Source organism: Apus apus, chromosome 1 (genome assembly GCF_020740795.1).
Source record: "Apus apus isolate bApuApu2 chromosome 1, bApuApu2.pri.cur, whole genome shotgun sequence".
NCBI lineage: Eukaryota > Metazoa > Chordata > Aves > Apodiformes > Apodidae > Apus > Apus apus.
The window spans coordinates 121,469,885-121,494,632 of NC_067282.1; the positions used below are offsets into that span (position 1 = coordinate 121,469,885).

General features: G+C 42.3%; 1 protein-coding gene across 6 annotated transcripts in view; it reads left to right on the plus strand.

Moving 5' to 3' along the window:
* The window catches only part of CYFIP1 (cytoplasmic FMR1 interacting protein 1), an 85,308-nt gene that overhangs the window by 57,767 nt on the left and 2,793 nt on the right, over window positions 1-24,748 (plus strand). For all 6 annotated transcript variants that reach the window (XM_051608601.1, XM_051608602.1, XM_051608605.1 and 3 more), the window contains 6 exons: window positions 8,343-8,486; window positions 9,902-9,992; window positions 19,546-19,676; window positions 21,968-22,040; window positions 23,164-23,258; window positions 24,407-24,645. In XM_051608601.1, coding sequence (XP_051464561.1) covers window positions 8,343-8,486; window positions 9,902-9,992; window positions 19,546-19,676; window positions 21,968-22,040; window positions 23,164-23,258; window positions 24,407-24,645 — 773 coding nt within the window. The remainder of the gene's footprint in view (window positions 1-8,342; window positions 8,487-9,901; window positions 9,993-19,545; window positions 19,677-21,967; window positions 22,041-23,163; window positions 23,259-24,406; window positions 24,646-24,748) is intronic.

Below are 24,748 nucleotides of genomic sequence, written 5' to 3' on the forward strand. Positions count from 1 at the left end.
TCAAAATACAGTAGCTGAAAAGCCCCACTACCTGCTGTGAAATGTTGGGTGGGTGCTCTCTTGCCAAAATGGTACAGCACCTCAGCTTCCAGAGCGTGGTGGGACGGGATGGCAGCTGCACAGACAGAGGCTCTCCAGCCTTTACTGATACAGCAAGAGCTGACGTGATGGGTACAGTCATAGCAAGAGCAGTTTAAGTTGCCTCCAGTCACAGTGTATCTTTGTTTTTTTAGCAATACTGTATTGTACAGCAATCCTAAGATTTATTATTTTTTATTACGGAACACAAATGAACTTGAGAGATTTAAAACGGAGTGGCTTACATATATAACACAGATGACGTGTTGTGAAGGTGAACAGATTTCTGTCCGAAGGGCCTTTCTTGGCACTTTGCCATGAAGTTCAAGGCAGAGTGAGATAATCAGCAGATTTGATTGTTGCAAACATAAAATGTGTTTTGGCACATTTTCACTTCCTTGCCCCTTGGTTACACAGAACGTACTCTGTGGATGGGTAGAAATTTGCAGTTGGTGAATGAGTTTTATTGTTAGAACTGAGAGGAAGAAGGAAAGGTCAGGAGTTGCTTCTCTGAATTCGTTGTTCTACAGGGAGTCACTTCCCCATGGAGCAGAAGATGGCTTGTGGTGGGTGCAGGAGAGTCCAATATATGACAGCCCAGGATATTTCCTTAGTTTCATTAGAAGCGTCCTTACAGAGACATCGTCTTGCTTATGTTTTTAGACCGAGGGGAAATTTCAAAGACAGGATGGTGAGACCATACCATTAAAATCCTGGAGAGTTTAATTAAAGTGCCGAGACTCACCTCATTCAGATGTGAGCTGTGGAGAGCACCATGGTCAGCCAAGTGCACAGTGTAGTACTTCATAGTGTGTGGTTTGAGAAGCAGCTGGGGTTGTGGTGGTAAAACTCACACTGTTGAACACACACTTGGAGTGTATGTTCCAGCTGCTTGTAGTCTAGCACTCTGAGTTGTCGTCTGAAAACTTCTACTCAGTTTGTTGGTTTTTTTTCTAATATTGTTGCTTTTGATTAATTTTTATATTTGGTTGCCATTTTAGATTGAAGAAAAGCAATCAAAAAATCCCCTCAAAATGTGAACTGATTATTTGCTACATGCTTCATTTTGAAGCAATGGAGTCTGGCTGAAGTGCTCACTTCTTGGGCATCTGAACCTTGGTCTCCAAGTACCTCTGTTGGGAAGTGACATGGCACCAGAGGTACAGCAGGAGAGCTGCAGTGAGAGCTTCTGGGTGTGTGTGTGCTGACAATGCACACGATGCAGTTGAAGCAGTTGGGATGTCCTACGCAGCAAAAAAACCTCCCCCCTGCCTCCCCCCCCAAAAGGTTTCTGATTTAGATCTGTCCTGTTGTTGGCGCTTGTTGCCAGCTTTTGGAAGGCGGCATGGCAGGCTCCTTGCACGCTGAGGGATTCTCTATGATTGTGGCCAGCTGCATGCTACCTGGGTGCTTTTCCTCAGTGTCCTGCATCATCTGGCTCTGCCTGCCGAGCTCCTCCGAGGCGTACACTGCTCGTTTGGTCCATGTCTTCCTGTGGTCTTGCTCAGAGGTCTCGTTGCACCCTTGCAAGCGCTCGCGTCTCTTGCGGCAGTAGAGGTGCAGGCAGCCGTAGAGGAGGATCGCGGCGATGATGAGGAGCAGTACACTGCTGGTGAGCCAAATGCCCAGTGCCAGCTCTTTCTTGGTGTTGCTTTTGGATGCTGGGTCTTGTTCCAGCGTGTTAAAAACTCTGCACTGGTCACTGGAGGGGTTGGCGGACTGGCAGGTCACGCACACGATGTACGTTGTTAGTGGAGTTAGGTGTTCAACAACAAAGGAGGAGCGACTGGTGGGCACCCTCTCCTCCTGGAAGTCCTTTCTTGAGTAACTCAGTAGATTGCTGTTCCAGTTAGGGTGGTACATGACACTGTAAAAGCTGTCAGTACAACTGGCCATTTTTGGCCAAATGACCATTGCCGTGTTTCCTGTGATGTTTTGGACGGTTATTCCCATTGGGATGTTTCTCAGGTGTTTGTTTTTTTTTCCTCTCTCCCAGTGCTGATCTCGCTGTGGAAAGGGGAGATGCTGCTTTCCCAGGGAGGTAGCTGAGAAGCTGCAGCACTGGTGATGTCGTGTGGATCTTAATTGTAGCGCTCTGTAATTTAGGAAAGGAGTTAATTAGGAAACTGTGCTCTTATTGTTGTGTCAAAGTGACAGTTGGCAGTTCATGAAGTTTGGAGAATTTTAAACTGTATTTTTTTTCCCAGGTGAAAGGCTAGATGTATGCTTAAAGATGTTCACTGAGAGCTGCTGCCTGGTGATCCAGGTGATCGGTTGTATCTTGTCTCCATGAGACACAGTGTGTTTTGCAGAATTAGCAGCTGAGGAACCAATTCCTTTCCCAGTTTTTTGTCAGACAACTCTGCACTCACAACAGGGAATATAAGGGGATGGTGGCCCTCAGCATCCCATTCAAAATTTGCCCCTACGTCCACTTTGCTGTACGTGCTGCCTACGTATTTGGGGCAGTCCCTAGAATAAGGTCACTGGCTATTTTTGTCTAAAGGAATTTGTGGTTAAGAAACATTAAGAGAAACAAGAATTCAAGACTACAAAGGGAAGCGGTGAATATGCTTGTGCTTTTGAAATATATAGCCCTCCCACAGGGAAAAACAAATGATCAGAAGTTTACACAGGTGCTTTAATAAATGCCTCTCTCCTTTGCAGTAATGTTGGAGTATTCTTTTTATTAGAACAAACATTTCTAATGGGGAAAAAAGCTTAGTATTTACCAGAATTTTATGAGTCAAACTCTTACAGAAGGAAAATGGCATTGAATTCTAAATTCAATTGAAGCACTTGATGGTTTGGCATCACACTGCAGCCTGACAGATTGACTATCCAACTAATTAACTCTACCTGTCACGCAAAACACTTGCCTGATGAGTATGTTGCTAAGTGGAGTCTGGGGTTGTTTGTTTGTTTTTAAAGGAAAGAAATGCAGCATTTGCTTTTTTTAGTAGAGCAAGTCTCTTGCATTTTATTTCACTTCTTTAGTGCTTTCTGTATTCTCAAAGCTCACTTTCGTGAGCAGTTAATTTTCTTACATTAAGTGGCAAGTGAGGGGTGGCAGGAGTGGATCTTGAGGGATAAATTCCTCTACTGTCCACAAGCCTTGTCTTTTACCTGTCACAGTCAACTGAAAACTAAAACAGTACATGGGAACATCACTAGGTATTATTTTGTCTCCAGTATCATCTTACACTAGTTTCTTATCTCCCAATACTCTCCATTTCTTGCTAGTGAGTTAGCAGATCTGTAGCCACAGCTGGAGCAGCAACTGCAATGATTTTACATTGGTCGTGTCAGAATCACAATAGTCTTCACGCTAGTCAGCATCTTAGAAAAGCTTTCTCAAGCTAGGCTTGGTTGGTGAAATACAGTATTCACTACAGCATACCTTTTGGGTAACAGTGTTTTAAAAAAAACAATGAATACTCTTTTTTTGTGCTAAGTGATTATATGTAATTCCATAGTCTATCTGCTTTGAACTAATAGTCCTCCTTGTAGTAAAATTAGCATTAGAAAACCTGCCAATATTTTAAGATTCTAAGTTTGCATTACCACTGTAAATAGTGCAAGGAAAACATCTATTTTCTTAAATTTTCTAAACACGTCTATGAAATATCTTCCTTTCAGTACAAAGCACTTGTTTCTGCCATGGTAGACTTTAATTAAAATTATTATTTTATAACAAACCAAACCTAACAACAGGGTCTATTTTTGTCTGTTTGTTTGGTGTGGTTTTTTTGCTTTTACAGTTGTGAGGGTAACTTTTTAAAAAATTTAATCTGATCCTCTTTCAGTTTAAAGTCAATTTCTAGTGACACTCATGAGAGTTTTTTCTACTGTGAACATTTCTTACTGTTTATTGAACGTGAATGCCCATGACAGTAACACTGTGTTTCATTGTTTATGACTTGATTATAAAAATTAATGATTTATTATCAGGTTTCAGATGTTTAAGTTTCCTGGCTATATAACAATTGACTATTGAAAATTCTCTCAATGAAAAAAGCTTATAAAATGTTCACATAAAGTATCCTGAAATTATTCTGTAATACTTTTATTGTCTTTTATACTAGATAGAAGGCTGGCAAAACATATTTTAGTGGGATTTTGATAGTTTCCTTGTATTAATAGTACTAATTCTGTGGCTGTTACCTATGAAAACTGTTGCTTGAAGATTTTAGATTATACTTACTGGGAAGAAAAAGGTGTATGTTTATTTTCATTGCAATGTAAAACCTTAGATATGACTGCTTTGGGTAGACGCTGCCGTTCTAATCATTTGGTAAGTGCACCCTTTTTGATACAGGAAGGAGTTTGCTATCAAATAAACTTATTAGACAGACACATTTTGGCATCTACTCAACTTTGCAGATATTAAAATCAGGCGTATTAGTAAGATCAGAGCTCTTACTTGCTCATTTGTCTTCTCTTTTGCTGGTAGGTGCCAATTACTTAAATTTTATTTTATTTTTTTTTATAGGACACTTCCTAACAGTTTATATACATTAGTTTTATCCTTGTATGATTTTGTAAGTGGAATGTTTGAATTTCAATTAAGTAACTATAATACATTTCTATTATTACAAAACATCAGTTACTAGAAGACACATAGTTACTGGCTTGTAAATGTTTGAAAAGTCCATTTGATGTTTTATAGATTATAAAGTCAGTACTTACCGTCACTTCCTGATGGAAATTTCAGAACAGAATTTTTATACAGTGATGCTGCTGGAAAAATGACACAAACAATACGTTTTCTGTGTCCTTCTTCACATGAGCTATTTCCTGCCTGATCTCTGCTTGCCAGTTTGCTTTTCCTTCCCCTCAGATTCCCTGGACTGAATTCTCATTGCTTGGTGTTTTCAATGTTTTCCCCCGATGCTGCTGGTGACATTGGTTTCTTTGTCTCTTCCACTGAAATTCACACAAGAGCACATCTTGTCTAAAGGTGCTGTTGCCTTGTTTTTCAAAGAACATGCAGGAGAAAAAATAATTTCTGTGTGTTCCCCCCCCCTCTTGCTTGCCTCCCCTTGGTTGGTGTACTGCCTGAACATCCCTATTATATGTTCTTGTGCCTGTACCAGTGATGCTGAGAGTGATTAATGTTAGCACTTTGATGACATCAGCAACTAGCAACTCTCTCTCTCCCCCCCCCCCCTTTTTTTTTTTAATTTAAATAGGGGAGGGAGCAAACATAGCTTAAAAAAAAAAAAAGCGCTCTCTCTCCTTCCTTGCCTTCCTCCCTCCCCCTAACTTGGTTAGTGGCATCTTCCTGAAGGATTTTTATGCTTATGTGCTTCATTGGGGTTAGAAGCAGCAGTGGTGTGTGATGGTGTTTTCTAAATCCCTTGTCTTAGTTTATAAAGCTCTGCTAATCCAGCATTTACAGGTGGACCATTTTAGGTACTTCCCAATGAGGGTTACATAAAAGAAAGATATTGAAATGTATTTTTAGATGGACTGCCTTCTTATTGTTATGTATTGGTGATTTTTTTAGATATTTAAATCATGTTTTTAGGGCTTGCTCTTGTATGACAAATTTCTGCTGTGTGAAGAGGAGTTCCCTCCCTTTAAGCTCATGCACGTAAAATGTTTTGACCTAATGGAGTAAAATTATTCTTGCATTGTAGCTGAAACAGATCGTTCGGACACATTTATGGTGAAGATATACCTGATTGGGAACATCAAAAGCAAAAGACAAAATCTGACCTTTTAGAGACAACTGTGTCAGTGCTTAATGTATGGGAACATTCATCTGCCCATATTTTCTGAAGTTTTCATCAGTGCTCTGCCCTGTCAATGCCCCAGACCCGCTTTCTGTGAGCAGAAAACTATGCACACCCACGCTGTGTCCTGGAGGGATGCGCTTTAGACTGTCACCTGCTGAGGTGTGTTTGAAGTTTAGCCCTTTAGCCAGCTCTGATCTAATATCAGGACTGTGTCCTGTATTAGGAATCTAATAATTAGCCAAGTGTCTATTTTAGTTTGTGTTCACAGAAAAGATGGCTGAGTATTTGGAAACAGCCCTCCTCCAGAAACTCATCAGTCCTTAGAACAGAACTTCTGAGACTGTTGGATGGCTGAGGCTGGAGGGACCTTCCAGAGCAGGGTGACCTGCAGCAGGTTGCTCAGGGACATGTCTGGCGAGGCCTTGAACATCTCTAAGGAAAGAGATGCCTCGCTGGTTGACTGCCCTCACAAGTGTGAAGTTTCTTCTGATGTTCAAATGGTATTTTCTGTTTGTGCCCATTGCTCGTCCTGTCACTAGGCGCTGCTGAGCAGAGTTGGCTCCATCATCTTTACTCCCCCAGCAGTTACTTAGGCAGGTGGATGTGATTCCCCCTGAGCCTTCTCTTCTCCAGGCTAAGCAGTACCAGCTCTCTGTCTTTCTTCATAGGAGAGATGCTCCAGGCCCTTAATAATCTTTGAGGCCCACTGCTGAGTGGAGGGGATGGATCACCTCACCTCCCTTGAGCTGCTGAGAGTGCTCTGCCTGATGTAGCCCTGCTGGCTGTTGGCTGCCTTTGCCATGAGGGACATGCTGCTGGCTTCTTGTTCACTGGGGACCCTCAAAATAAGAAAACCCCAAAACCCCATCTTCTGCAGGTCTTGCTGTCTTGCTGTGTAGTTTCTTCACACAGATGGAGACAGAAGTTCAGGCACATAAGAAATATAACTAAACCTTAAAGTGAATTTCAGTACTGATGACTTCTTTAATTTTCACATTGCAGAAATATATTGCTGGTTATAAATTTCTGTGGTTGTTAAGCATGATAAAATACCGTGTGACAACATATGCAAAGTTTCTCATTGAGTTCAGGACTTGCCTGATTCAGAAAGCTGGGTTTGGGTCTCTGATTCTTTCTTGTTATTACCTAGATGGTCTCTTCAGAGCCTGTGCTTTCATGTATTTCTTTTATAATGCAACGATTTTTGACATGCGGGTTTGTGGAGTACATCTGATGCATCCAGAAAAGGTGGCCAAAAAGTGTTGACCTGTTGCCAGATTTGCATTCACGATAAGTTAGAATCCAATTTTAAAATTTCCAAGTCCACAGTTCAAAATATGTTGGAAACTGGTGAATATATACATTTACAACATAAATAAAAATGTGTCTCTTCTATCCTGAACTCTTCTAAAGATGATTTGTAAGTTATTTTCTTTTATGAGACTAAAATCTTCTAAGAACTTCGTAGAGTTTAATGACTTGAATTCCTAGTAGTTTCTTTGTGCAATGACAAGTATTACAGTATCTGATACTGACTTGCATGGCTAGTTGGGGCAGGATCTGCACTGGAGGGAAGGTCCATGTTTTTCCTGGATACTGGTGAAGGAAAATTTTCTGTTACAGCTGATGTGAGTGGAGCTAAAGGTCTTAACAGTATGCTGACTTTCATGCATGTAGTAGGGAGAATGAAAACTGCAGGAAAGAAAAAAACATACCGACAAGATTCCCTTTTAAAATTAAATTTTGGGATATTAGGAGAAGAAGCCACTGAAAGAAATGGAATATATTAAGTTTGCTAACTCCCCTTTGATCCACAGCTTCACCAGACAGTTCCTAAATCCCTGCACAGCATCAGTCTGTACAGTTGTGTTTGCTTTGAAGAAATAGTCATTAAAATGGCAAAGCACCTGATCCTATTTATACAACTCTAGAATAATTTCCATGCTTTCCATTTCTCAGGCATCGATTTGCTTTGATTTTGTGTACAACTAAGGGATTTAAAAAAGAGAGACCCTTATTAATTAGTTGCAGAGAGCAGCAACTGCAGAAGGCTCTTTTTTTTTTTTTTTTTGTAGTTGAGTCCTCAGAGACAAAAAAAGCCTTTTTAGGAACTGAAAATTGAAACAATTTCTTTCAAGATGTTCTGTATGGGAAATGGATATAGGAATATAGGAATAGAAGCTGTGCTTTAAATGTAGGGATCTGAAGAGTGGTACTGTTTATTTTTAACTTTTCCTACCTGTATAAATTGAAAAATAGGAAAAGGAATGTCCATGGCTTTATAAATGGTAACTGGAAGATGTCTGGTGAAAAAAAAAAAAGGTTTACAAGTTTCTCTTGCTAATACAGACGTTTTGGTTGGACTTCCTGCTTTACAAAAAGGAAACTGTATTTTAACTTCCTGGACAGAGAGTGAGATAAAAAGTTATTTTTAATATGCTTTAAAATGCTGTTTAAATGAAATTATTGTAAAGATGCAGTCAGCTGAAATTGTCATTAATCATATCTATTCTCTTGTTTCAGGCATTAAATCTGGCATATTCCAGCATCTACAGCAACTACAGGAATTTTGTTGGTCCACCTCACTTTAAAGTCATCTGTCGACTTCTTGGGTATCAGGGCATTGCTGTGGTGATGGAGGAGTTGCTGAAAGTTGTCAAGAGCCTGGTAATACTAATTGCCTTTTGTTTTCTACTATTCCAAATGGCTTCTCATAGGAAATGTCTCAAGAAATACACCGTGAAAATAACATCTCAGATAAAAACTGATTAAAAAGTTGCTTCCATTGAAGTTCAGTGTAAGCTGTGTTTGAGAGTACTCAGACTTGTCTTGTAGAAGCAATAGATGATGTGCCTTGGTAGCCTGAGCAGTGTTTTGAAAACCTTGGATTCTGCATTGGAGATTAAATGAATTTGTGGAATCTGTGCTATTAGGTATGCATAGGTATACATCCATAAACAGTATGGATATTTCATATCATTTGGACTTCAGCTTGAAGGTTGCACTGTAAATTGACTTTTTCAGTGTTTTTTGAGAACAGCTGGAGTGTGCTTTCTGCCTTGCCTAACTTGAGGGCTTTCATTAGTAACATCATTGGCAAATGACGCAAGGAATGTTTAATCTCAGCACTTGATCTAGAAATGGATAGCATCAAGCCTATTTAGAAGAGTGCTCACACCAGCTGTCGAAGAGGTTACCCATCCAGCCTGGGTGTCTGGTGTTGGAAAGGACCTTTTCTGTAACTAGCAGGAGGTTGAGGGGCTGATTGTTCAATTATTATTATTATTATTTTCTTAATCTCACTTCAGGTACTCGACACATTTGGCAGTTTGTTTACAGTAATTCCCACAGTGGTTTAAGTTGGTTTTGACATTCTAGAAAGGTTGGAGCCTGCTTGAAGGGGAACTATGGTCTAATCTTCAGGAAAAGAGGAAAACACAGATATTTTTCATGATTTGTGATCAAGTGTTGGTTTGTTGTTTTGAAGGGGGATTCTTAAAATTATTTAAGTGGTAAATCATCACAATTCATTAAAGGTAACACTGAATGTATGGACATGTATAAAAGAGGTTAAAATAAAAGGCCTGGAGGGAGCTATCCTGCTGATGTCTGGTGCAAATGCTCAAATGTAGGGAAACAGGTTTGAGATAGGTGTCTGGGAAAGCAGACTGACTGTCTTAACTGGGGTGTCTGGAATAGCCAGCTTGAACTCCTGCAGACATAGCCAATACTAAGGATTCTTCTGTTGTTGCTTTGGAAGGCTTTCAAATTCAACTATTTTACCAAAAAAATCTAAAAGTTGGTTAGACCATAGAGACTGCAAGAGAAGAATATTATTTCCTCTTTTTTACCTTCCTGGTCTTAGTTTTTGTGCCACTCCTCTGTAGCAAAAGATTTGCTAATGAAGGAAAGTGCAACTGTATTTACTTGAAGAAGCCACCTTTTTGAAAATGATGTCTGACAGAATTAAATGCAAGATTTTTAGAGCTTGTTCAGTTCATGTGTAGTTTGAATGTAGTTTGTTGTAAAGTTTCTTCGTTCAATAGCACTGACATGTTCACAACACATCTGCTTTCTCTTAGTTACAAGGGACGATTCTTCAGTATGTCAAGACCCTAATGGAAGTGATGCCTAAGATCTGTAGGTTACCAAGACATGAGTATGGTTCTCCAGGTTAGTTCATATTTGGTGTTACCATAGTAGCCTTAATAAGATGATACTAATCACTGTCTTTCACTCCCTCTCTTGTCTCTCCCAGTAATCAGCACTTAGTCTTTTTTCTGTTAATAACAAGAATCATTGAATGCTGGGCTTTCTGAAAGTATTTAGTAAAGTTTTAAGACTTTTATGCTTAGAGCGAATAAAAATATGGCAGTCTGTACATAGACAGCTTTATATATATATATATATATATATATATATATATATATATATATATACACACACACATATATATATGTGTGACCTGGACAGGCTGGAGAACTGAGCAGAGAAGAACCTAATGAGGTTCAACAACGGCAAGTGTAGGGTCCTGCACCTGGGGAGGTAGAACCCCATGCACCAGTATAGGTTAAGGGTGGACCTGCTGGAAAGCAGTTCCAAGGAAATGCATCTGGGAGTCCTGGGAGACAGTAAATTATCCATGAGCCAGCAGTGTATCCTTGCTGCCAAGAGGGCCATTGGAATCCTGGGATGCATGAGGAAGAGTGTGCCCAGTAGATTGAGAGAGGTCATTCTCCTCCTCTACTCTGCCCTAGTGAGACCACATCTGGAATACTGGTTCTGGGCTCCCCAGTTCAAGAGAGACAGGGAACTACTAGAGAGAGTCCAGTGGAGGGCAGCAAAGATGACTGGGGTTTTGGAGCATTTCCCTTATGAGGAAATTGCTGAGAGAGCTGGGAATCTTTACCCTGGAGAAGTGAAGGCTGGGGGGAGACCAAGTATCTAGAGGATGGAGCCAGACTCCTTTCAGTATTTCCCAGTGACAGGGCAAGGGACACAAGCTGGAACATAGAAAGTTCCACTTAAATATAAGAAAAAACTTCTTTCCCATGAGAGTGACAGAGCACTGGACCAGGCTGCCCAGGAAGGTTCTGGAGTCCCCTTCTCTGGAGACATTCAAGACCTGCCTGGATGCAGCCCTGAGTATTGTGCTCTAGGGGATCCTGCTTTAGTCTGGGAGTTGGACTAGGTGATCTCTAGAGGTCCCTTCCAACTGTGACAATTCTGTGATCCTGTGGTATTTGATATTGAGCTGGGTTGTTCACAATAGTTTCTATTTATAGTCTTTCTCATAAGCGTGTTGAGCTCTTCTCTCTGCAGGTTAGTGTCTGACACTTGGTTGTGTGTGTCTCATTTAGATAACCTCGATTCTCTGGAAAAGCCTCAATTCCCACTTCCTTTGCCCTTACCAAATGTAAGATAAAAGGACTGGTACTACTAAGAGGCAAACTGGTCCTGCCAGAATAGTTATGTCTGAGGCTTCTGTGGGGTGCTTCTTAGCCACTTAACAGGAGGTGTGACAGTTGCAGAAGTAGAAATTACTTTGAAAGCTGCTTGCTACTATGGAGAAATAATTGGCTAATTAGTATTTATCACATTGTTCACTGAAATTCTGAAATGCCTCCCCATCCTTCAAAATATTCCTCCTCCGCAACTTCTAATTAACACAGATTAATCCTTCCATGTGCCTCCCACCTCCTGAGTATATATTTATTTTTCCAAAGTTGCTTAGGTTTATTAAATGCCACTCCAGCTGGAATGAGATTGATTTTTTTTTTTCTGCTTCCCACAGCTTGTTTGACGCTCATTACCAATGTTAAATGAAATTGAGGACTTACTAAGTGTTTCCTTCCTGTTTTTCTCCCTTGAGCGTAGAAATGGATGAATCATAGTACTTAGCAGGATAAAAATAACCTGTCTGAGGTTTTTAGCCACTCATTAAGGTCTGACTGCACAAGCAGTGGGTATTCTCAAATACAGATGATGCCATCACCAGGCTCTGTGATGCTGCAGGTGACATTAGGAAGCTCATAGTCTCTTTTGCCAGAACTGCTCCCCTGTAAGGAGGGAGTATTTGGCAGGAGATGCCCAGGGACTTAAGCAGAAACCTTCTTTTGAGGTTAAAAGGCAATTATTTTATAGGAAAGGCAAACCTTTACCTGTGCAATGGTAGCCTTCACAGGATTTAAAATCCTCCATCACGTTCCTTTTTTCTGGAGATGACAAACTGCTTTGACCTCTTATTTACTCTTGCAAGAGAAATCCCATATGTTTAGATGCCTGCTGTACCAAGAGATCAGAGTAACTCTGAATGGAACATTGTAGCCACTAGAATTGCACTGGATCTCAAAAACCTCCCTTATTTTGTGCTCCCTCGCTGGCCTTGTTCCTAGCAGGTTTTTTCTTGACATGTGTATTTTTTCTGTTCTGAACTATGTCTGGCAGTGGGCACTTAACTTCCCAGAGAGTCTCTTCCAAGAAATGGGAGAGATGGCTGTTACAGCACTGTCACACTGCTTCCCCCGTTCCATTTGAAGATGGTAGAAGATGCGTGTGAAAGCCCAGGGCACTGCCATCCCTCTCTCACATCACTGAAGAGTCACGTTGTGCACTCTGACACCTCTCCATCATGGAGCTGTTTGTCCTTGGAGCAGCTCTGACTGATAAAGGAAAATGTTCTCTGCGTTGAGGACATGCTGTAGATTTTAGTCCTCATCTGGCGTCTTGAGAGGAGCTGCCAGATTGTGGAAGGGCAGGCTCAAACCCTGTTTACATTTTCTGCCTCAAACCAAGTAAGTTAATACATGCCGACTGATCTCTGTCCCCTCCTCTGCCTCCAAAACCTCCCTGCAGAAGTTGCTCCTTGTAGTGGTAAGTCTGAGTGTTACGGAGCATCTCTGCTGCTTCTGTTCTTTCGCAACAAATTGTTTCTTTATAATTAGCGCTACCTACACATACAGACCAAAACTGTGATTCTGATCTACAGATCAAATATGGAGGTACTCCTCTGTCTTGATGTAACATGCATTTATCATTTCAGAATTCATTTCCTGAGTCCATTCTCCAAATGCACAGTGATTTAAGCATGCTCAGGAAGTCATTAGCTATTTCATGCACCTCAGACTTCATTTAGAGAGCTTTGTTTGGACTCTGTTGATTTAATTCCTTGAGCCCTACATAATCAGCCTGCTAGACCTGTGGATTTCTAAACAGTGATTTATTCCTGCTGAAAGGAGCAGGGTACAGACAGTGGCATCAGACTTGTTCAGGACTCCTGTTTGCCAATGGGTTTGTTTCCATAGGAACAGTCTAAAGCAGTGGGGAACTTGCTCTCATGTAGTCATAAAAATATTTGTCTAAAAATACATTAAGCGTAAGGATTTTTAAAGGGACCTCTAAGTTGCTAAAGCTCCTAAAGGAATATTGGCCTGTTAGATTTTAAACTTGAAATTTCCTCTCGGAGGTAACATCTTCTTCCACTGTTTTTCTGGTGTTTGAGTATGACACTCCTGCTTTTTATAAACGAGTATTTTGTGTCCTGTCACTCTGAAGTGTCATTGGATATGATGAGGAAAGTAATTTGTCAGCTTTGCTGTGAGATGAGGCTTTTTTTGGTCACTGGTATATCACCCCTTGAAAATAAAGTTACTTAAAAAAAAATAAAAATCAGTGAGTTTAGCAAGATATAAACTTGGTGGAAAAGTAGCCTAATTGTGTCTTTTTTCCTCAGTATAGCATTTCCTTATTTCTTCTTTAAAAAAAAAAGCAGCAAGCAAAACACACAAAGCTGGTGCAGGGATAAACACTCATTACTCCAGGCCATGATCTCCTGAAATCCCATGTGTTCACATGGCAATCTGGGGAAGCTTCCCCCTGCTACCAGCTGTTACGTTCCCATCTCTCCATGGGCTGATTATGCTGCTGGCCAACACCTTCTCTGCTGCTTTGGCACAGCAACCTGGCAAAAAAAGCTGTCTTCCACCCTGCCTTTTTCTGGAATATTTCAGGTCAGGATCTAACAGGAACTGGAGCCTGGGCTGGGAAATGTGGTGGAGTGTGGTAGTGGCTAGAGGCTTTTGGGGAAGCATAGCTAGTGATGCTTCTTGTTATCCCAAGTTTTTGATTCAACTTGGATGACTGGGAGAATAATTTTTTGATGGGGGCATAATGGCTTGAGTCTTTGTGGGAAAGAATAGGAAGGGAATTTATTAATAGGTTTTTCTGGAATACTTTTGGAGTAAAGCTTTTGGAGGGAATCATAGATTCCTTGGAAGAATTTGGAGGCAACACACATCACCTAGATGGCTATAAAAGGGCAGTAAGGACTGATTAGATTTGCTGAACAAAAGTATATTTATTGCTAGCAAAATAAGGACAGTGCACAGGCTACTTGATCATCATTCCCAGATATCAGCGTGTGGTTAAGCCTTACCAACACTTCTATTGGAAGGAATGGCATGACTGCCGATACGCAGTGAATAATGTCTCTTGTGAGCTAAAGAAGTATTTGTAGCTAATGACAACCAAAGTTTGTTACAGCATCCAGTTTCTTGGGAGAAGTTTTGCTGTTGCAGATTAGCAGATTTTACTTGACAATAGTCAAGTCAGTACTATGCAGAAAATAACCCATACCACAATTAGACCAGTAATTGTATTCAAGATCTTAGTTTGTTGTTAGCAATTCGGTTGTAGACTTAATAGCTAATGTTTGTGCTAATCTTTTAGGTACCAGAATTGTTATGAGGTTTGGAACATCTGAGTCTGTAGGTGTGAATTGAGGTTGCTTTACAGATAATGAAAGGTGGCCAAAATGAAGAAATCCAACCAGCTTTGCTTTGCGTGTGTTGACTTGGTCTGACTTCCTAAATTAATTAGTGTTGACTTGGTCTGATGTCCCAAATTAATTAGTGTACAGACTGAAACTTGGCATCTGCTGTTTGAATACTCTTGAGATAGGATTTTGGAAGCAGAGATGGAACCTAATCCTTTACTAATCATCCGTACTTTGCTGGATCTATTTTGTATCAACAGCCTTTGCTTCTGTTGAGCTCTGTGTAAATCAGAAACTGGGATTATAAAATCAATTATTATGACACCTAATGTCATCCCATCTGCAGGAATAGAGGAGTTTAATTAAAATAGCTTTCTTGGAGAGAAGGAGCAAAACCCCGTGATTCATTTGCCTTGCAAAATGCTACATATATATACACTTAACTCAGTAAGTTATGAATTGTACCTACACATAAAATTAGGGGAAGGAGAAAGGTTGCATGCAGTTAAGTGCAAGTAACTTTCCTGAGACACTTGTTCTTTTCCAGGGCTTTGTTATGCATGCATAGTCTTTCATAAAAATACTGTTCTTTGTACTGTACAGTACAAGGAAGTGTAATTGGGGATGCCATTGCTCAAACATTAAAGAAAACATGAGGATGTATTTCTGCCACAGGACTCCCTTGGGGAGCAGGCCATGCTTTCAGTGTCATTCCTGTTCTATCAAAACCAGCCTATGTAGCTCGGTAAACTTTTGTCTGTTTTGCCAGTAAATCAAGCTCTTAATCTAAGAGGAAGCAGTACACTGTTGTGTTTGGAACAACTGCATGCCAGATACTGGGTGACAGTTTGAAAATAATGACACCATTTGTCCATGAATGTGTGTGTGTGTTTATGTGTCTGGAGGCTGCAGCTTTGAGTGAAGAAATAAGGATATTTGTTCAGGACATTGAGAGTAACTCTGTCACCTGGAGTGACTATAAAAGACAGTATGTATTTTTTCTGGTATGAAACTTAAGGCTTTTTGAGTTCTTTGTTTTGGCTTGTCTTACTGTCTTGCTTTGGTTTCAGCCACACCTTCAGTATGGGTTTAGGTAATAGCATTCCTTGTTGCCCGTCACAGTACTCTCTGCTGTTTCTGGTTTCTGTTCCGTGTATTTGCTGTATGTGACATGAGTTATTCTCAGGATTTCACTTCAGAGCTACCCATATAATGCTGATAAAATTTTCTCATATTCCAGGCATCAATAACTCTTCTGAAACTCCCCATGGTCCACTATCTGGGTGGGAAATTGAGGGGATCCTGAAAACTCCATTCCTTTCCAACTCCTTCATGGCCAATGGTTGTTTCCATGTTGTGTTGCAGAATCATCCTTGCTGCTCTGCTCAGCTTCTATTTCTCACCAAATTGCTCCCCACTCACCACACAAGATAAAGGAAAAAAAAAACCAAGCATCCCTGTGTCTGTCCTTGCAGCCAATATCCTACTTGATTGGGTAGTTCTTTCTCATCATGGTAACAATGTGAAATCTGCAGTTACTCTGTTTTGGGAAGCCTTCCAGCCCTCCTGGCTGTTCCCCATCAATCTCTGTACATGTCAGAAGATCAGAAGTGTTGGTAGATATTCTAGTTTCATTTCCACTATGGCACAGACCTAAGTCCAGGATAACACAATGGACTTTTGCTTCTAGAAAGTCTTGGTGTGGGGAAAGTATTTGACTTGAATTCTAACAGTTGATCCTTAGAAGACCTGCCTTGCTAGGCATGGAAGCCCTTTCATCAAAACAGAAAAACAAAGGAAATACTAGGGCGTGTAACTAAAACACACTGTAGTTTTGAGGTAAAGCTTCTGTCAATGCCCTCACTCTGCACTTTTTTCCTAGCATTAGGAATTCTTTGTAAAAAATGTTCTGCCATATCAATCTGCCTTTTCAGCCTTGCCTTTAAAATAGGGATCCCAGTATTTCAGCACTGCAGCATCTCAGTGCCGTGGCAGGCAGGTGTGTTTAAACAGCAAACACAAGTTTGCAGCTGCTCAAACAGCTGGAATTGCAATTGACCTTTATACCACAGCATTGAATGGACACTGACAGTTTTTTCCAGAGCTTTTTCATAACATGGCCCCCTTGTTATGGGAAGAGGGGAGCTGGTAATGGGCTGACATTACTGTTTGCTTTTTAGCTAGATTTAGATGTGCTTCCTTGAATAAATCAAGTTCAGCAAGTGCTTTCTACAGCTTCTCCATTAGGTTTTCAGTTATTTTTTTCTATTGAGTGGCTAAGCTAGTAAAGTTGGGTCTGAAATTTACCTTCACTGAGTGTGTGTGGGAACACTCATTTACTGTAATTTTCTGTTGACAAACAGTTCTTGGAGATGTAACAGAGTCAGCTGAGCATCCTCTCTCCATGAGCTTTATCATCATTTTGTGTTACTAATTTTAATGATGTGAGGCTTTCTGTAGAAGTATGTGGGTTAGCTGTACAGTCCTTCCTTCACTGTGTGTTTTCAAGTTCCTCTGATGAATTTGAGGGATTTCCCTGACATAGATACACTCCAGGCTGTATTTTATGCTTGTGTTCCCCTCTCAGTCATTGTCTTGCTGGGTAAATACTGAAGTCTAATCTCCTTCATGGGAAGTGATGGTCAGCTGCATCCAAGGAACACATGGGAAGGTTGCATGATATATTTTCTTTTGTCATCAAACAGGGTTTTTGATGGCTTTTTAAAAGGGCCAGGCTTGTGCAGATAGAAGGGGAAATGCTGATAAAAATTGACTTGTAAAAAGCCAGAGAGCTCTCTGACCTGCTGCAGTTCTCTTGCTCTTCCTCACCATCCTGCACTGAGCTATAACCTCTGTGGTGCTGACTAGATCAGGTCCCTGCAGAAGCTGCCAAGCCTGGGATCTCTTGGGCTTGTCCCTAACCAAGGGACTGTACAACTGTTCTGGGGCTGGGGGGGAAGGGGCTGGAAATCCATGAGTGTGTTGTCACCATTGTTTGATGGAAAAGATGTATGTTTATGCAAATTATGTGTTTTTTAAAATAACAATTTTAGCTGTTTTTAACAGCTTTTGGCAAAACTTTGACAGAAATGATGTACCAACTGTGCTTGTCAGCAGGATCTGGTGTGCCCTCGCCAGCAGAGCTTGACTTGGGATTTCTGTATTTGGTTGTTTTGTGAGGTTGCAGATCTGGCTGGCTATGGCATGGTCAGTCACAGCCTGACACCACCTCTGTTCCCCATGTCTTTAGCCCTCTGCTCCTTGCTGGCCCTGTTGTCCTTGAGAATGAACTGAACGTGTTCAGGGTGCGATAGGTTGGGGACAGAGGCTGGAACAGGACTAATAGCAGATGAGAGCCCTAGTCTCTAAGTTTCCTACTCCTGGGATTCATTTTCTTAACCTATTACACTGGCTCACTTTTCTGGGAGTGAGAAGTTAGGTGCTCCATTTTGCATTATTTATCCAGTTACAAAGGTCAGCTCACTACTGGCTTTACACATGGTGGAGCCATACCCTGAGGCAAAGGCAGCAGGCAGAGAGGCTCTACAAGAAGTGATGGATTCCCACCCCTCCTGTCACCAGGCAGAAGGAGAGGACCTAAGGGACAGGGGGGAATGGAGACAGGTCCCTCCTTGGAGAGGCAAACGAAACCCCTCCTGGCCCCCCTTGCCTTCCCAGTTGCCCTTGTACAACTTTGGAACTTAAGGGCCAGGTGAATGAGGATGGAGGTGAAAATCCATCCAGTGAGTTGCCCAGGACTTGTCACTCACCCCCACACTTTAGGACTTCTTCAACTAAGAAAAAAATGAAGATAATTGTAGTAGGTGGCTCCCTTCTGAGTGGAAAAGAGGGCCCCATTTGTCGACCAGGCCCATCCCACAGGGAAGTCTGCTGCCTCCTGGAGCTCAGTTAGAGATGTTAAAAGGTAACTCTCTGATCTGGTGCAGCCCTCTGTTAGTTATCCAGGTTGGCAATGACGAGGTTGCAGAGAGAAGTCCAAAGGCAATTAGAAAGGACTTTGAGGCATTGGGGTGACTGGTTGCAGGCTGAGGTGCACAGGTGGTGTTTTCATGAATCCTTCAAGTGGTAGGGAAAAATACTGAAAAAGGAAGGAAAACACACCTGATTACACATGGCTCGAGGGCTGATATCCAAAGAAGGGCAAAGAAGCTGGTGAAGGACCTTGAGAACAAGCCTTATGAGGAGCTATGGGAATCTTAGGGGGCTGTTTAGTCTGAAGAAAAGGAGGCTGAGGGGAGACCTCATTGCCCTCTACGAGTACCTGAAAGGACATTGTAAAGAGGCAAGTGCTGGTTTCTTCTCACGAGTAACTGGTGATAGAACAAGAGGGAATGGCCTCAAGCTGCTCCAGGGGAAGTTTAAACTAGACATTAGAAAGAACTTTTTCACGGAGAGGGTTGTCAGACATGGGAACAGGCTGCCCAGAGAGTTGGTTGAGTCACCATCCCTGGAGGTGTTTAAAAGTCATCTAGATGTGGCACTTGGGGACATGGCTTAGTGCTGGGCTTGGTAGAGTAGGGTTAATGATTGGACTTGATGATCCTAAAGGTCTTTTCCAACCTAAATGATTCTATTATTCTAACCTCTGATTTTTAATGTTTTTAAATGCTGCTCCTTTCAGTTTCCTCTAGGCTGCACATATAGAGATAAAAAAATCTCATGTCCTGATCCATAGAGGGAGAACTCTAACCCCACACCCTCAGTTAGCTGTGCTCTGCTGCAGTGTACAACAATACAACCTTTGAGTAGGCAAATTGGTTAGAAAATGGGTGTGCTTTTGAGGCAGAGAGAAAAATTAGTCCTGATCCGTATGACTCTTACGCACGTTACAAGAATCTTTTGCCTGCTTTCCCAAGGTAAGAGATGTGATCATCAGTAGATTTCATTCTGGCTCCTTAAATTTAATTTGTTTTGCTTCTCTTTTGATTTCAGGTATCTTGGAGTTTTTTCACCATCAGTTGAAGGACATTGTTGAATATGCAGAACTGAAGACTGTCTGCTTCCAGAATTTGCGGGAAGTGGGAAATGCCGTCCTGTTTTGCCTCCTCATTGAACAAAGTCTGGTAGGTGCCTGCTGTGCTAGTTTAAAACCCATCTGTCTCTCAAAATGTGCTCTGCAATTTTTGTTACTAACATCACCAATAAACAAGGTTGAAATCTGCAAGTTCGCAGTTGCTGATGGGCAGATGGGTAGAAATATTTCCCTGGTCGGATCCCTTACGGTTTTGCAGGGGCTTTCAGGTCTGTCTTTGAGAACAGATCCAGTAGAGAAGATTTTGTGTCTCTGTCTCTCACTTTGCTGGGTGAGAGACCTTGCCTCACATACAGTACCTGAGGAGCAGATATTCTGGCCTTCATCATGAATTAGGATAAAATGTAGTATTCCTGCAGCCAGTCCTGGAGTGCCTGCCCTCTTGATGATGTCACTGAGTTGTGTGGCTGCTACTGTTATTTTCCTTCCCTGCTAGTCATTCCTCTTGTCATCTGAAACATTGCAAGGCTAACGTGGACTTCTTGGACATCTGCTTGGATGGCAGACAGTGGTATCCACTCTTGCCAGACATTCATCTGTCTTAGCTTGAATGGGGTTGTGAAATGTGTCCAGTGTTTCAGCTCTTTCTTAGATGCCTTAGCCTCCTCTTAGAGCATGTGAAGCTGCCCCCTGCTGAGAGCACAGTGCTATAACTGGGCTTTATCCCTGCCTCTCATTTTCTTTTCCCACTCTTCTTTCATATTACACAATCTGATGTTTAAACAGAACGGCCAGACCTGTAATTTCTTGATCTTCATGCTTTTGGGTGTTGATGGAGGGAAGAGTGGGCATTGCTTCTCTACCAGAAAAGCATCAAATTTGCTGTCTTCCCTTTCTTTACCTGTGTTGTGCTTTTGAGACTTGAGTGGGGAGTCTCTCCCCTGCCTGCATGTACAGGATGCTCTGCCCACTTTGTGGCAGCACATGCTGCTGCTGAGACTGAGCTGCCCCTCATGTAGAGATCTTTGCTGGCTCTGAACCACCTACATCGTTTCCTCAGCAAGCTGGCTGGGGTCCTGCTGCTGCACAAAAACAAAGCTGGGGTGTATTAAAGCTGTTGATTTTAGATAAGGTAATGAAGACCTGCAGTTCCTCTGACTTCATGGTGTTAGAGAATCCCTTTCTCATGGTGGAGACTAATTGGAGGGACAGGTGACAAGCAGCAAACCTGTATTTCAGTAATGGGATAGCTGAAACAAAATTAGAAACTGCATTAATTTGGATTCAGGCTGACAGGGTATGTGATGAAAGGGCAGGCAGGTGAAGGCCCTCACTGCTTGAGGCTGTACTGAAGTGACAGCAGCTCTGGAGGTATATTCTTTGGCATGCTGCCTTGGTGACAGTTTCTGGTTATATACCCCTGCTTGCTGCCTCTGCTCTTGTTTTTGTCCTGTTGCTTGTTTCAGTGTTTTTCCACTGTGGTCATCTACCATAACTTATCTAGACTTTACCCGGGTGCAAATTGTGGGTCTGTAGTGTGTCTGCTAGTGGGTGGGTCCTGTTAATCTTGACTGCCTAGCACATGCATTTTCATGGTGTTGACACAGAGTGATAGAATCACTGAGGCTGGAAAAGATCTTTGAGAGCATCAAGTTCAGATGTAAGGAACTAGGTGTGGGAAGGGTGTAGTAAGTTGGGTACTCTGTTCTTGCTGAGGGTGTGGCTGATGATCATCTCTTCTAATACCAGCCTAGAGGAACTACAAATAAGCAGGGCCTCTGCTCCAAAAATCCGGAGAGGGGCTTAACAAAATCATGCATCTGCTTCTGGTCATCTCTGCATTCTCTCTGCAGACACATACAACAGCCAAGAGCTTTTTCTTCCATCCCTAAAGATGTAAAATACTTCATGAGAGTTGGTTCACTGCTGTTCTCATATGTCAGCCTGCCTGGTGAAAAGATGCCTCCACCAAGATAACAGGTTGTGGAAAGAGCGTTGGTTAAAAATAACCAAGCAGTGAGTCATCTTCACCACTCTGTTTGCACAGGAGCAAGTCTGCCACTTCCACACCGAAATTACTGGCTCTGAATTAGGCTTTTTAATAAATAGCCTGTCCTGTACAAACTGCCAGCAGAGGGTGGGAGGGGAGCTGCTGGAGTTCATTTGGGAATCCAAGGTAACCTCGTGAAATCAAACGGTCTTTGGGAGCGAGCCAGGGAGGAAGGTGAGCTGGCAGCAGCTTGGTGCGGTGGCGGCGGAGGCTGGCTGCCCCCTGGTGTTCCCGCGGTGCTGACAGCACGCTTTTGGAAGCCTGTTCTGGGGATCTGGTGTGGTTCAGGGATTCTTCAGTCTTAAATGCCTCTCATTTCCTTTCTGTTCCAGTCCCTCGAGGAAGTGTGTGACCTGCTGCATGCGGCACCGTTCCAAAATATCCTGCCCAGAGTTCACGTCAAAGGTATTGGCTGAGTGAAAACCCCTTCCTTGGGTAATGCTTCCCCCTTTCTGTGCCTGCTGCTGTGGTGGTGGTGACTGTCCTCAGCCATCCTTTACAGCCCACTGCTCTTGATTATGGGACAGAGGTAGCAGATTCAGGGCTGTTTGCCTGGCTGAAAAATGTGCTTCTTCGTGAAGCTCAGCACAAACTACAAGCAGAAGAGGAGAAATGCGTGACAAGGTGGAACAGATACCCAGGGCAGTATTTATCCCTCTATGCGGGTGTGGTAAGAGGCTTTTCCTAAGGTGCTGTTTAGCTTGAATGATTGTTAAGTAAATGAGATGGGCTTGATTACACAGACTGCCAGTCTGTCAACAGAGTAAGTAAGTACTCCAAGTGCTCCCTTGTCCCAGTAGAGTTTTCACATGCGTTTGTCTGAATTGGGCACCAGTGGTGAATGCGAGCAGGATTGCTTCCTCTGGTATCTGCTTTCCTCATCCTTCAGCATCAGAAAGAGAGCTTTCTTTTTCCACTCATGCTTCTCTGCTTTCTGTGTTGCTCCTCTGTCTCCTCTCCTCCCTGTTTCTTGCTGCCAGAGCAGCTGATTTTTTCTGCTCGGAAAAGTACCATCAGCTAAAAATCTTTTATGGTATTTCCAGACTCACCACAGCTACTGGCATCTCTTCATAAAACTCACCAGGCCATTGTAAACAATGTTTTCCCATTTGCCAGAGAACATTTCCTACTTGCCAGTGATGAGGGGGTGCCAACTGCTTTTTTAAGCCTTGCTATACATAAGATTCTACCCTCATTATACCCCACCTTCTGGAGGCAAGCAGTTTATGTTTGATAAGGACAATTTTCTTGGCTTAGTACAAGTGGGAGTCTAATGTGTTAGCAGTAGTGGCATAATCGAGCCTTATATTCTTTCCTGAATTCAGTTATTGAATTGTGTTCTACTGCAAATCCATTTCTATGCACACGCAATGCAACATTTTAAAATACAAACATTTTTCTAAAAGTGCATTGAAGATTAATCAGGTAATTAAAACTGAAATTATGGATAAAAGTAACATAACTAATTTTCTTCTGCACTGAATAAAGCTTGTGTGAAAAGAAGACTTATTATTTTTTTTCCTTTCAGAGGGTGAAAGACTTGATGCTAAAATGAAGAGACTAGAATCCAAATATGCTCCGTTACATTTGGTTCCTCTGATTGAAAGACTAGGCACACCCCAGGTAATCTCTTTAATTGGTGTCACAGGCAATTCAAGAAGTTTATGAGCACCAGAAAGCCTGTCCCTTCACACATGCCAATAGCTGTGTCAGAACTTCAGTCTGCATGGCCAGAGGGTTCACACAACAGGATTATTATTTTTTTTCAGATCCATGGAGCTGGTACAGCTGTTAAAGCTCAGAAGTTGAAAACTTTTGAGACTGGGGTGGAATTGACGTGTTTTGGGGAAAATGCTGATTTGCATGTATGTTACTGTGGGATACCCTCTCAGGAGAAGGGCCAGCCTGAGATGTCCTAGTGCAAATTCTGTGAAAGTCAATCCGTTTTCTTGCACATGTATACCTATTTTTAAAATATTTTTTCCCCTTCTCAGCCAGATGATTAGAAGCTCCTGGAAAGTGAGCTGAGTTGAGCTTTCCTGGAAACACAATGACCAAAGAGAACATTCTTGAACTACATTTGCAGCTTCAGTGCTGTTTTCCTTTCTCTGAGTGTGAGGGGGACATTAATTCCCTGCTAACCATAGCAATTTACAAGTGATTGAGATGTCCGTTGCAGAAACTAAGAGCAGAGTGCTCTGAAGCAAAGTCTTCAGACTGCTTTTATCATCCTACCTGCTGCAGCTTGGTAGGTGATGCTCCTTAGGGGAGCACTCAGTGTGGTGACAGAAGCTGAGCCAAGCCTCACCAGCATTGTCATCCATGGGTTTTGTCTCAGTCAGTTTGTGGTGTGTTTGGAGCTTTCCCATCTGTAGCACAAACAGGTGAGGGAGGTGTGCAGAGGAGAGCAGGCAAAAACTGCTGCTGAATGCTGAACTCTCTGATTTTTCTTTCTGCCTCCATTCAGGCAAAGACTTCTTTACATTTCCCTGGCACTAGTTCAGGATTAGCATTTACTGCAGTTAGCATTACTTACGACAGCAGTGGTCTGTCTGCTGAAAAGGCTTTTACCATTTTCTCTCAGTGCTTTTTCCACGGAACTGAACCCCAGGTTAGCAGCCTCTGACCTCATGTCAAGTCAGGAGAAGCATCTCCTAGAATAAACCAATTGAAAGTGAAAAAGATGGTGGTGTATTTTTTAAAAAAAGAAGAAAGGAAGGAAGTCAAGTGGCTTTTACCAGGGTTGTCCCCTTTCTTTCTCCCCACCTCAGCAAATAGCAATCGCAAGGGAAGGGGACTTGCTGACCAAAGAGCGCCTCTGCTGCGGCCTCTCCATGTTTGAGGTTATCCTGACCAGGATCCGCTCCTTCCTGGACGATCCCATCTGGCGTGGGCCCCTGCCCAGCAACGGGGTGATGCACGTGGACGAGTGCGTGGAATTCCATCGCCTCTGGAGCGCCATGCAGTTCGTCTACTGCATCCCTGTGGGAACACATGAGTTCACTGTGGAGTACGTACTGCCGGGCAGCTGCGCTTTGCTTGTCCTGCCTGGAACGGAGGGGGGTTTGTTTGCCAGTCTGTGAGGGCTTAGTGTGAAACCAAGGGCAAGTGCT